Source organism: Magnolia sinica, chromosome 10 (assembly GCF_029962835.1).
Source record: "Magnolia sinica isolate HGM2019 chromosome 10, MsV1, whole genome shotgun sequence".
NCBI lineage: Eukaryota > Viridiplantae > Streptophyta > Magnoliopsida > Magnoliales > Magnoliaceae > Magnolia > Magnolia sinica.
Genome location: NC_080582.1, coordinates 21,820,287 through 21,833,597, shown reverse-complemented (window position 1 = coordinate 21,833,597; position 13,311 = coordinate 21,820,287). Strand labels below are relative to the sequence as shown.

The 13,311-nt window shown below is 38.8% G+C and overlaps 1 protein-coding gene and 1 long non-coding RNA gene across 2 annotated transcripts; both read left to right on the top strand.

Annotated features, from left to right (window-relative positions):
* The first annotated feature begins 2,828 nt into the window (after nucleotides 1-2,828).
* On the top strand, nucleotides 2,829-4,673 carry LOC131257386 (uncharacterized). The gene is made up of 2 exons (XR_009177352.1): nucleotides 2,829-3,013; nucleotides 3,150-4,673. It is a non-coding gene; the product is annotated as an uncharacterized LOC131257386 (long non-coding RNA).
* A 4,317-nt stretch (nucleotides 4,674-8,990) lies between these two features.
* Nucleotides 8,991-10,954, top strand: LOC131217426 (putative disease resistance RPP13-like protein 3). Its single transcript, XM_058212347.1, has 2 exons — nucleotides 8,991-10,789; nucleotides 10,909-10,954. The coding sequence occupies exons 1-2, from the start codon at nucleotides 8,991-8,993 to the stop codon at nucleotides 10,952-10,954; spliced, it is 1,845 nt and encodes a 614-aa protein (XP_058068330.1).
* The last annotated feature ends 2,357 nt before the right edge of the window (nucleotides 10,955-13,311 follow it).

The window sequence follows — 13,311 nt, the reverse complement described above, 5'->3', positions numbered from 1 at the left end:
TAAAATAAATTAGGAAAGTCCTAAACTAGAAAGTAAGTTACTAAAAGAGATCTGAAAAATTGAAAGTAGAGAAAGAACTCACCGAATTAGAAATTTCTATCTTAAAGGCCTACAAAATAGGAAAGTTAGTTTCTAAACAAAAATTCTATAAGTAGAAAATTAGGAAACAAAATTAGATTTTAAAAGAGTTAGAATTAGAAAGTTACTAAAAGACAAAAATAGAAAGTTAATTTCTAAAAAGGAAAATAACTAACCTAGTTTCTAAAAACAAAAGAGGAAAGTTTCTAAAAATAAACTATTTCCTACAAATAAGAAAATACTATAATTAGAAAAATTCTAAAATTCAAACCCTAATTTTAAAAGTAGAAAAAGTAGAGAAATTAGGAAGGAATTACCAATTTAGAAACTTATGTCAGGATCCTACAAAACAGGAAAACAAGTTAGTTCTAGAAATAAAAATCTAAAACTATATTTAGTCAAATTCTAATCTTAAACTAATTCTAAACCTAATTAATTTCAGAGAATCGCAATCGTCAGTCCCCGGCAACGGCGCCAAAAACTTGTTCACTCCCCAAGTATAGGGTTGTGATGTAGTAATAAACTCGGTGAGACCAAGGTCGAATCCCAAGGGACTGATACCTGTACGTTATCTGAAACTAAGTAGAATGAGAACTAGATTAAGATGAAATCTAAATTGAATGATTTTTGAGGAATAATAGTGAAATACTAATCTAAAACTTAAGGAATTCAGAGGAAGGAAACTAGGGATTCAGAGGATCCACTTGTAGAGATCAGGGAGATCTTATGCCTGTATCAAGAATCATGGAAATTAAGCTGAACTTACTTGATCTAGTTTACACGAGATGAAAGGTATATGAATTAGAATGGATTCCATCACCAAATCACGCCCAGGAGACAAAGCAAACAACAGAATTAAACTAATTACTAACCAATCAACAAAGCATGAAGGTTAGGAAGGGTACCATCATCCGACCATGCCCATGGAACGATGGTGAACAATAAGGCTTCCTGACGTAATAAACATCAAAAGGAGGAAGAAATGCTCAAAGCCATCGCAGATCTATTGTAATTTCGGTCACAACAAACCATTAAAAAAACTGAAAGTATTCCTTTTAATTGAACTAAAATCAACATCAGTCAGTCTAAACAAGAGGCACAAGCAAAGCTCTCCCATCAGACTATAAGCTTCACCTCTTAGCCCTAGCTAAGAGGTTTAGCCAGTCATGGACATAGTGAAATCAAAACCCTTAAAAGCAGTAAAAGAAGAAAGAAACTAAAGAAGAAAAGGAGAAGGAAGACTCCTCTCGTACGAGCCGTTTCAAGCTTTCTCCCTCTTCCCATGTCAAAAGATGTTTCCCAACTTGGATCCCCCCTCCTCTTATAATAGGTGTAGGTCAGCTGGAGTGGAGAAACTTCATGCGAAAGTTTTCTTTACGCAGCCCAGCAGCGTGCGCAAGAACCATGCGAAATACTCATGTTTTGGAGAAGAATTTCGGTGCAAAATCAATTCATCTATTGATTCTAACATCTTGGCTAGGGTTATGGCCACCTGTTGTAACATGTGTACGGTCCCGATCATGGATCCGACGGTGATCAGAAGAACACAGGGGCCTACGATGTCTGAATTTCACGGACTGCGAAACAGAGCCAGTGCTTCTTGTGCTGGCTTTCGGTGGGACCCACTTATCGGCTTCGAATAATAAATCCACTCCATTCTTTGGATTCCTGACGAAAAACTGGTCAGGAATGGTGGGTTTTCTTCTAATTCTGCATGGCCCATTGTACCAGATCCATTCACCGTCCATCTTTCTTTTGGACGATCAAAAATGAATCTCTAGGACCTTTTGAAAATTTACCACCTATGCATGAGTGATATGGCTCTTGTGATTCTCATGTATGGTCCAGATCTATCTTTTGAACGATGTATGGGCCCCACAACTCAAAACTGGACGGATGTTGTCCGTCTGCTGGACATTTTACAGAAAGACGGGTCAGCCCCCGTTTTGACCGGGCGGCCAGCCTGGTGCGTTGCGGGAGTGCACCGCCTGTGCACTCCTACATGTATACGTGGGGTCCACTATGATGTATGTGAAAAATCCACCCCGTCCATCTCTTTCCTGATGTGATTTAAGGGGTTGAGACCAAAATTGAAGCATATCTAGATATTAGGTGGGCCCCAGATCAGATATTTATAGGCTGATCTATCCATTGGGCCATTTCCACAAGGATCCATGAGCTGAAATTTTACGTGTACGGTTCATTTATGGTCCTCAGGCCATGTATAAAGTTTGGAGCCGATCAGATGGTGGGAACCCTGTGATCTTGCATTATGGACGTCTTTCAGGCTTGTTTAAAGTGAGTGGCTAGAATTTCTCTGATCTCCGACGTGTAAATCCTCTATCTTGGACCCATGGAGTCCCGTTCAATGCCTTGGTGATGCTTGAGCGTTAAATCCATGCTTTTAGCATCCTTTTCAATCCATGCTTGTCAATACACTCTGCATCACAAACACGATTAAATCAGGCCATTGAACGGTATCATGCTTGTAAATCTAGGCAATAATTGGGTTGGATATGCAATATTTGACCCTCAACATTTGCATAAGTCATTGTTGGTAAAGTAAAAATACCTTTAAAATTTTTTTTATTATACTTTAGTCTAGGCTTTTGCAACTCAATGCCCTCTGCTTCCTTTTCAGATATAGGAAAGTGGCTTATTTAGATACAGATGTTGGACAGCCAGAGTTCACGACTCCTGGCTCTCTCTCACTACATCTCATTGATGAAAAAATTGTACCATAAGTCATTGTTGGTAAAATAAAAATACCTTTAAAAAAAAATTATTATACTTTAGTCTAGGCTTTTGCAACTCAATGTCCTCTGCTTCCTTTTCAGATATAGGATAGTGGCTTATTTAGATACAGATGTTGGACAGCCAGAGTTCACGACTCCTGGCTCTCTCTCACTACATTTCATTGATGAACAAATTCTAGGTACAACTCTTCCTGTTGTTTAGGCATGAGTTTTCTTTACAAATTTGGTTGAATTCTTGGTACAACTCTTCTAAGAAGTTACGGCATCTTGTAATTTATGTTCTTATTATTTGATTCATTTTACCTACATTCGTAGGTTTAGATTTGATTTTCAGGAAATTGGGTGTAAATGCTTTGATGTTTATTTAATGGCGTACTGACATTTGATCCTTGGTGGGTGTCTTAAGTCAGTTGGATTGTTAAAGTTTCTTCTTCATTGGTTCTCCCTTCTGTCACAATTCACCTGCAAATTCAGGATTTTCCAGTTCTTAATGCTACCATACTTGGTTTGATAGCTAGAACCATTTTTGGATATCTCTAACATACTTATTTATGTTGACTATAACAAATTCTGGGCATTGCACCTGGGCTCAATCTTCTTTTTGGACTGGACCTGTTCATATGTGTCTTTTTGTCTCCAATTGATGCTGTGCTATTTCCACTATTTATCACCCTCTTGGTGAGATTGACTCTTCTATCTAGCATTGATGCCAATTAGTTATATACGCATATCTTGATGGTTGTAACTGGTGCTTGGTTTTCAGGACAAATGCAACATGGAAAAGTTGTTTGGATATCTCTAAAAAAATTGTATTTAGGATTTTGCTTCTTTGTAGTCGGGCTATCGGCATAATCCTTGGTGATATGATCCAGACCACCACATTTGAAGCAACCTCTGCCTGTGTCCAGAGTAGAAAATTTTTCTGAATGTTTCAGTTAAAACTGATGGGTAACTCCTGTTTTGTTGAAGTCATACAAGAAGTTGCTACATGGTTTCTTCTTTATGGAAATTTATTTAATTGAAACCACAATGTTTTCCTTATTTTTCCACATCTTTGATCATGTTAAAAGGGTTCTCCACTAATACAACTTTTAAATAAACTGCACTTGTGAAAGCAATTTTAGTAATTATGTAATTTGTTTGTCAGTGGTTCACTATGAAGAGATCTAGCAGATTGTTTGTCATTGTGATCTGTTTTTGTTGCATGATTGCTCTGATAAGCTTTTGTCAATTTTGGGGTGGAGTGCTAGTTGGATGAATGATTTGCATTGAAGTCCTAGATTTAAAATGCTATTTGTTGCATATCCAAGGGTACTTTGTAATTTATCCTTATTTTTATTAACATAAACAATGAAGATTAGAAATATACAGGTAAAGGTTGTGCTAACTTCTGATTGTTGATCAGTTATGTTTTTGTTTGTTGTCATAATTTTTATGAGAGATTTACCTGATCCAGCTTGCTGAACCATCTGGTTTTAGTTCTGAGCTTCATGTCATTCTTTAATTAATTGTGGGCTTTTTTATTATATTACTGTTCTTTCAGGAGAATCTACAAATGAAGTGGTGAGCTGTCACAGTTTCTGCTTCAGTTATTTGCTCTAAGAATGCAACTATCGAGGGATTTAAGTCTTGGAATTACTGGAAGATGCCTGTACCAAACATGGACTGTTGAGCCATGATGGTATGATGCATATAGGCTTCTTCTCTTTTCTTTTGTAGGTTATTAAAAAGAAAAAAAAAAATCGTTCTTGTTACTTCTGATCAATTACTAGAGGTTATAAAAAGTGTCTCAAATTTTTAAGTCTTCATTATATTATAAATTAGAGGTACAATTGATCTGCAGTGGAATGATGGCTGTGCACACACATTGATGAAACGATGGCCACTTATATTAATTTTCTTTTTTAGACAATTATTAGAGTAAATTGGTGTAGAGTGAGATTCCTTAACTTAATTTCTTTTTGCAAGAATTGTATGCTTAAAGTAATATAAAATCTTGAGAACTCATTGATCTACTTGTAGCTCAATCAGGTCCTTCCTTTGATATAGGAGCTCCATTCATAGGTGATCTCTCTCCCCCTATTTATTCTTTTTCCTTATTCTTGGTGCAGGAGGATTGCATTATACAAGCTCTTTATGGTAAGGTTGTCTACACGTATGGACGTCATACTTGAATGAAGGATTGTAATTGTAATTGTAATTGATTCATTATTGAATGAATGAAAGATTATGCAGGCGGTAATTGAATGAATGAATGATTATAAATTATTATTTTTTAATTAGGCAATAGCTACGGATATTAACCGTAGCTCTAGGTAGTTTGCTACAAAGACAATTGCTATAGATTATATCGGTAGCTTCAGTAATCTATAGCTATGGATTAAATCCGTAGCCATAGATATTAGACGTATGATACCCTACGACTATGGTCCGCTATGAACTAAAACCGTACCTATAAGTCTTTAGCTATGGCTTTTATCCGTAGCCTTTGCCCAGTTTTCTGGTAGTGAAGCTTTTGTGACAAGTTTAAAATTATTAGCGACGATGAGGACTTATTGCAAAACGTATTTATTCGCAATGACTTTTATATTTAGCAACGTTTTACAATATGCGATGGTGATGTATAAAATCGTCGCAAATAATTATTATTGGTGACAATTCACACTCGCTGTAAAAAACTTTTTATGATAAATTTGGTTTTGCTAGCGACGACGAGGACTCGTCGCAAAACATCTTTATTCGCAACGAGTCTCATATTTAGCGAAGTTTTACGATATGCAATGACAACGTGTCAACTCATCGTTAATTAATTATATTTTGTGACAAGTTAGTAGGCCGTCACAAATAGTTGAGTTATTGGCGATGGGTTGTCATTTTTGTCGCTAAATAGAATTAGTGACGCCGTATTTGCAACAAACGTGGCGACGAGCAACATTCGTCACTAAAAGTTTTTAGCGATGAGTTTGGAGTTTTAGCGACGAGTTGACTTGTCGCAAAAAGACTAAATTGTTTTAGTGATTCATTAATTCAGATCATTTTAGGGTATGGTCCTAAAAATGAAGCAAATCCAAAGCCCAAGTGGACCACACTAATAAAAGGTCGGGATTGAACGAGAACCATTGCTACTTTTATGCTGTATTATTATGGTCCACTTGAGCTTTGCATCTGTCTAATTTTTGGGCTTGTAACCTTAGAATGATCTGAAAAAAAATGAGTGGATGACATGGATATATAAAACACATGTTATAGTGGGCCCATGAAGACTGTCTTGATTTTCATAATGAGCTATTGAAAAGGTGTTGCTATCAGTGTCAAGCAACCTCCATTCATTTTGAAATTCGAATGGTAAATAATTAATGTAAAAAGATGTTAAGTAACAATTTTCATGAAATCCAACATTTCAAACATGCCCTAAAGGTTTTAGTTGCAATTTCAAGGAGTGGATTACAATGACAGTCCACTGTGATATTTATTTGCCATCCAACATGTTCATTAGGTCATACAAACATGAATAAAGGGAAAACAAAATATCAACTTAACTTCTGTCCTTATGAAATTTTCAATGGTATGCATTCATTCTCCATATTGTTTCCTATAATATTGTGCACTTGAGATTTCTATATGCTTCATATTGCTAGTGCTCTAAAATGAGTTGGCTAAATAGCTGAATAGTATGGATAAAACATTTACACTCTAATGGGCCCCACATAATCCGATCACTAGATATTGGTGGCATTGGGGTCATGGCCTACTCCACTCCCATCTTGGGTGAGGCGCGTGCAGATGGTCTGCGTCCAAAGCGCAAGAAATTCTAGTGCAGGCTCTGCTTATTAGATCACAGGTCATTTCCAATGACTCGGTGATGTAGAGCGGGTCGTGGATAGTTTCATGACCAAGATAAATTAGAAAAGGCCCGGTCGACGACAAAAGTGATCCGGACTGTCGGACCTTAGATCGGGCATATCTCATAATCCAGAATGAGTTATCGAGCATAAAATGTATGATTTTGGGGTAGAACGAGCTACTTTAGCCAACCAATCCCGCTATGCGACTAGAATACCTGCTACAAAATATGCAGATTTCCTCACTGCAACTAGATTACCTGCTACACAACCTACCTTGTAACATGTGAGACTTCTTCGGGCCCACCATAATTTTTGTGTTAGATCCACTGTCCATCAATTTTTTTCCAGATATTTCTATAGCATGAGCACAAAAATGAGTTATATCCAAAGCTCAAGTAGGCCAAACAGCATAAAAAGTAGGGATTGAATATGCTGCTATTGAAAATTTCATAAGGTCAACCGATGAGGTTTATTTGCCATCTAACCTGTTGATAAGGTCACCCATACCTGGATGAAGGTAAATTATAAATATCAGCTTGATCATAGCCATATGTAGCTCAAGAAGTCTTCGACCATACCATCGATTCCTATTATTTTTGTATTCCACTTGAAGTTTGGATCTGACTTGTTTATAGGCTCATACTCTGGATGAAGGTAAATTATAAATATCAGCTTGATCATAGCCATATGTGGCTCAAGAAGTCTTCGACCATACCATCTATTCCTATTATTTTTGGTGTAGTCCACTTGAAGTTTGGATCTAACTTGTTTATAGGTTCATACTCTTAGAATGATCTGACAAAAAAAATGAGTAGACAATATAAATCTAAGAAATGTATCATTAAATTCCGATGGTCAATTGAGAGAAGAAAACCGTAGCATTGGCACTGGGAATTTCCATTGCCCTATGACAAAAAACGAAGTAATAAAAAAGCTCATTTGAGCCATGATACAACAAATAACATGTATTGGGTGTACCGTTGAAAACTTTTTAAAGCCACAGTAAGATATGATGAAGCCAATGCTTGGGTTTTTTTTCTTTTCAAGGTCTATACGACCTTATGAAGAGATTAAATGGGAAATAAACCTTACAGTGGACTTTAGGTTCTATGGTGTGGCCCCCTTGAGATATGGATGTAGTACATTTTTGGACATGCTCTGAAATAATCTGAAAATTTCGACTCGGTGGTGTGTATCTACACATAAATCATATCCAGCTTAGAGAAGTTTCATACCTTAAAACTTGGGTTGGGTTGTCTAGTAACCTATGCATTTCCGTGAGAAAATCCGAGTGTTCTAAGAGCGTAGTCGGCAACGACGTGGACCAATGAGAAGCGACTTCAACAGAGACGATCCGGAGACGGATTGGCTACTCTCCTGCCACCAGCCCGGTGGGTGGTGGTCGGTGTTCTGTGGGCCCACCATGATGTATGTGTTTCATCCATTTTTTAAGATCATTTTAGATCTTGATACCAAAAATTAGAGGTATATAAATCTTAGGTGGACCACACCACAGGAAAACAATAGTGATTGGATATCCATCATTAAAATCCTCCTAAGGCCCACTGTACTGTTTATTTGACATCTAATCTGTTGATTAGGTCACACAGACCCAGATGAAGGGAAAAAAAAATCAGCTTGATCCAAAACATTTATGACCCCCAATAAATTTTTAATGGTCAAAGTTCATTCAACACTGTTTCCTGTAATGTGGTTCACTTGAGAGTGATATATACCTCATTTTTGGTATCATACTTAAAATGATATAGAAAAATATATGTACGCGCATGGATGAAGTACATACATCATGATGGGGCCCACAGAGCACTGACCATCAGCCATTGACTGCTGGCAGGGGAGTCGCCGATCCGTTTCCAGACGATCCGCACTCGGGCGAGGCAGATCCATCCCTTCGCAGCCAGGCAATCCGCGTACCCAATCCACGTCCAGTGCCACGGATCATGTGACGTCACCACCTAATCTAATCCGAATCTGGACCTCTCCTTTTCCTTCTCTCTGAAATATTTCAAAAGTTTCCATTCGTGTATCTCGAGATACCTCTCAATCCTCGGCTCGCTTTCCTTCTCATGCTCGTCTCTTTCTCTTCTTTTTCTCCCTTCTCCCCTCCACGTGATTATTCTCAGCCCACATTGCTGCAATTTCGTCAGAAAGAAGAAAGGATATGTTAAAGTAACATGCCAAACATAAGCTGAGGAAGCTTAGCATTTTCTTTCAGTTTTTATCCAGAATCTGAAAGAAGTAGGAAGTACTTTTGGTTCTCTCTGACAGGAAGCAGAACAAAAGAATAGCAATGGCGGCCGAGGGATTTCTTACCTTTTTCCTTCAAAAATTGGACGGGCAGCTCACGCAGGAACTGAAGCTCCTCTCTGAAGCTCGCGAAGGGGTTGAATGGATAAGGGATGAGCTCCAATCCATAAAAGCCTTCTTGAAAGACGCTGAAAGAAGAGGAGATCAGAGGGAAGAAGGTGTTGAGGCTTGGATCACCCAAGTGAGACAGTTAGCCTTCGATGCTGAAGATGCAGTTGATGAGTACTTGATACGGATGGAGATGCAACGCCGTCTTCGTGACAGGCCCATGGGCTGCCTTGCATTTCAAGCCTGCTTCATCAGGCGCTTGAAAGCTCAGCGACATTTCGGCACTCAAGTTCAGAAGTTCAGAAGAATGGCGAAAGAGATTCATGAGAGGAGGGAACACTACCGTTTCCAAATTACACAAGAGACAGCTTCAATTTTGGTGGATGATGGCCATCCGGATCCTGGAGTCGCTGCTCATTGGGTCGAAGAACCAGATATCGTGGGCTTGGAGGATGCGTCGGAGCAGCTTATGAACTTGCTTAAGGAAGAGCAGACGCAGCAACGTACCATCATTTCCATCGTGGGGATGGGTGGTATGGGAAAGACAACCCTTGCGAAGAAACTATTCAAAACTGCAGAGGTGTCTTTCGAATGCCATGCATGGATTTATGTCTCTCATCAATTCAAAATAGATATTATTTTGAAAGGAATGCTCACAGAATTCTGCAAGAGCAGAAAAGAATCACCTCCAAGCAGCATGGAGAACATGCCCAGAGAAGAACTGCGAAGGACCATATACAACTACCTGCAAGGAAGATGGTATGCACTCGTCCTCGATGATATTTGGGATATTCGTGTTTGGGATGGTGTGAAGGATGCTCTGCCTCGTGAGGGCAGAGGCAAGATCATCTTCACCACCCGCATGCAAAATGTCGCATCTCCCGTGGGCGAGAGATGTAACATACATGAACTCGAGCCGTTATCTGATGATTTGGCTTGGGAGCTCTTCTGCAGAAAGGCCTTTTGGGACAAAGACCCCAAAGGGACTTGTCCACAGCATTTGATTGGAGTGGGAGAAGCCCTGGTCAGAAGATGCAGAGGCTTACCGCTTGCAATCGTGGCGATAGGTGGCCTCATGTCAAAGAAGAGCATGGATGCTTTTGAATGGAATAATGTACTAAAAAATCCAGACTGGGAATTGACCCACAACGAAGATCTTGCAAGATTGAACCAAGCCCTGCTCATGAGCTACCGTTATTTACCTCCTCACCTCAAGTACTGTTTCTTGTGTTGTGGTATGTTTCCTGAGGATCATGTAATCAAGAGAAATAAACTGATCCGCATATGGGTGGCTGAAGGCTTCGTTGAGGAGAGTCCAGGGAAGACGCTTGAGGAGGTCTCAAGTGATTACTTTGTTCAACTCATTAACAGAAACCTCCTCCAGCCCGTCACTCATATATTGTCAGGGAAGTTGATAGCGTGTCAAGTGCATGACCTCATGAGTGACATCGCTATCTATATGTTTAAGAAGGAAGGGTTTGGGACAATAGTAACAAACCGAGACACCAACGTGGATGGAAAGCAACGCCATTTAGCAATTCAAAACTGTGAAATTGGCATTCTATCTAGCACCGTGGGCTTGAGTCCTCGGTCACTCTTTGTGTTTAATGTAAATGACTCTCCTTCCTCATTACGCAGAACGTTATTAGATTTTAAGCTGCTGAGAGTACTAGATCTTGATGGCATTCAAATCAGGAATCTACCAGAAGAAGTGGGTGGCTTGATTGACTTACGGTATTTAAGCTTGATGAGGACACAAATCGAGAACCTGCCGACTTCAATGGGAAGATTGCATAACTTACAGACATTGGATGTAAGGCATTCCAATTTGAAATGCTTGCCTGCTGGAATAGAGATGCTGATGCAATTGAGGCATCTTCTCTTAATCAGATACCTTAAGATGCCAACCGGAGCAATCAACTTACGTAACCTCCAAACATTAACAGGTGCGTTTGTTGATGACAGATTATCGAGAGAATTGGGTCAGTTAACCCAACTTAGGAAATTAAATGTTGGAGGTGTTAGGAAAGAATGTTGTGCACAACTATGCAATTCCATTAGTCAGTTGGAACACCTGCGTTCCCTCAAAATACAAGTTCTTAACGTGAATGAACCGCTCCAGTTAGAAACAGTCTCGAGGCCTCCGCAGTATCTTGAGAAACTAGCATTCGGAGGCGTGATGAAGGATTTGCCGGTTTGGGTCGGTTCTCTCAACTGTGTGCGGGAGATCATATTTGCCCAGACCCGATCAGCAAGTGACCCACTCACAGCTCTAGGACATTTACCCAATCTGGTGTACCTTCTTCTAGTGAATGCTTATATGGGGAAGCGGATTGGTTGTACGGTCGGAGGATTTCCTAAGCTCAGAAGTTTGGTATTAGATGAAATGGAAGCATTGGAGGAGTGGAGCAGCATAGATGAGGGTACCATGCCATGCCTACACTATCTTAGCATTGAAAAATGTCCAAATTTAAAGATGCTCCCAGACGGATTTCAGCATCTTGCCGCTCTTCAACAACTAGCCTTGGAGGACATGGGCGAAGAATTCATGGACAGGGTAAAGAAGGATGGAGAGGACCGCTTCAAAGTACAGCGCATCCCCAGGATTTTCCATTTTCACGATGTTGATGGGAAATTAATTAGTCGGGTATGAGCTGTCATGACTCACGGGATCAATCATCACGCAATCCAACTTCAAATGAGAAATTGTATGTACCTCTCTCTCTCTCTCTCTCACACACACACACCCTATTAACCCACTGACTAGAGACGGACGTTCCTGACAAGTATATGTCGGGGCCACCATAATGTATATGTTTTATCGACGCCATTCATCATTTTCGACAGATCATTTTAGGGAATGATCCCAAAAAGGAGGCAGATCGAAGGCTTAAGTAGACCAGACCGCAGCAAACAGTGGTGACAATGATACCCACCGTTGAATCCTTCCTAGGGCCCACATGATGTTTCTTTGCCATCCGTATGTTCACAATCTCACTAATACCTGGATGAAGGGAAAACATAAATATTAGCTTGATTCAAAACTACTATGACTCCCCAGAAGCTTTCACAATCAGGCATTCAATCCCACTGGTGTGGTCCACTTGAGCTTTCAATCTGCCTCTTTTGTGAGCCCATGCATGGACAGCTGGATAATCCTAAATTTTGGTACATTATAAAAAAACTAAGCTAAATATTTAAAGATTTTATTTTTAAATAAAAATAAAAACAAGTCAATAGTTGAGTTGGTAGCGAAATTCTTAATTTAGAGAGAGGTTTAGGGATCGATTCTTGAAGTAGTAAAAAAGGAAATAGGATGCCCTAAAGTAAAAGGAAGAGAAAATTCTAAGAAGGCTCGATCAGGTAAGTTCTAATCGTTAGATCTTTTTAACTTTTTATTATGTTGTTAATTTCTTCTTGATCTATACAATGGATGGTGTGGATCATCCACACCATCATTGTATAGGTGTGTAGAGTCAATTTTAATAAAGTGATGTTTTTATGATTTCGGTCTAATTAGTAATATTTTAGGAATAAATTAAATGGATGGAATCTGATTGTGCTAAGATAGATCTGTACGGATCATATGATCCTTAAGGCCAAAATATACAAGGGCCATAATTTTTAGATCAATCTAACAATCAGATAGGCCACATTAGTCAGATCTAAAAGTGTTTAATAAAGGAATCTTAGATTTTTGCGCAAGTGTTGGTATCACTTGGCGTAGAAGGTCGAGATGGGCCATCAGTGTATGTGTGGTTAGATCCACACCATCCATCTAATGTGTAGAGGCAAAACATGATAATACCTCAAGAATCTGGATGATCCAATCATCCGGTGGGCCACCCCGATTAATTATTTGACATTCAATTTCAGGATCTTAAAAAGAAAATTTAAATCTTGATAATTAAATTTACATAAACATATAATTTTAATTATTTGATTATTTTAGATTTGGCCACTTAGAATGTTAATCAAAGGTGGACCCCACCATGTAATACAAATAAATGAATAATAATATCGTTGATATAATTGATAGGACCCCGGAATTCAAATCAACCTAATTACATTGCAGAGTCAATACTACCAAACTCAGGTGAGTAACCCAACTTGTCTCATAATTCATTAAAATTAAAATAAATCATTGTGATTGTTTGATTGATTTACTGGTTTGAATATTTTGATATGATAATTGTACGATAAATTTATATGTGAATATTTTAATCGAGACAACTATGCCAAATATGAAAAATATG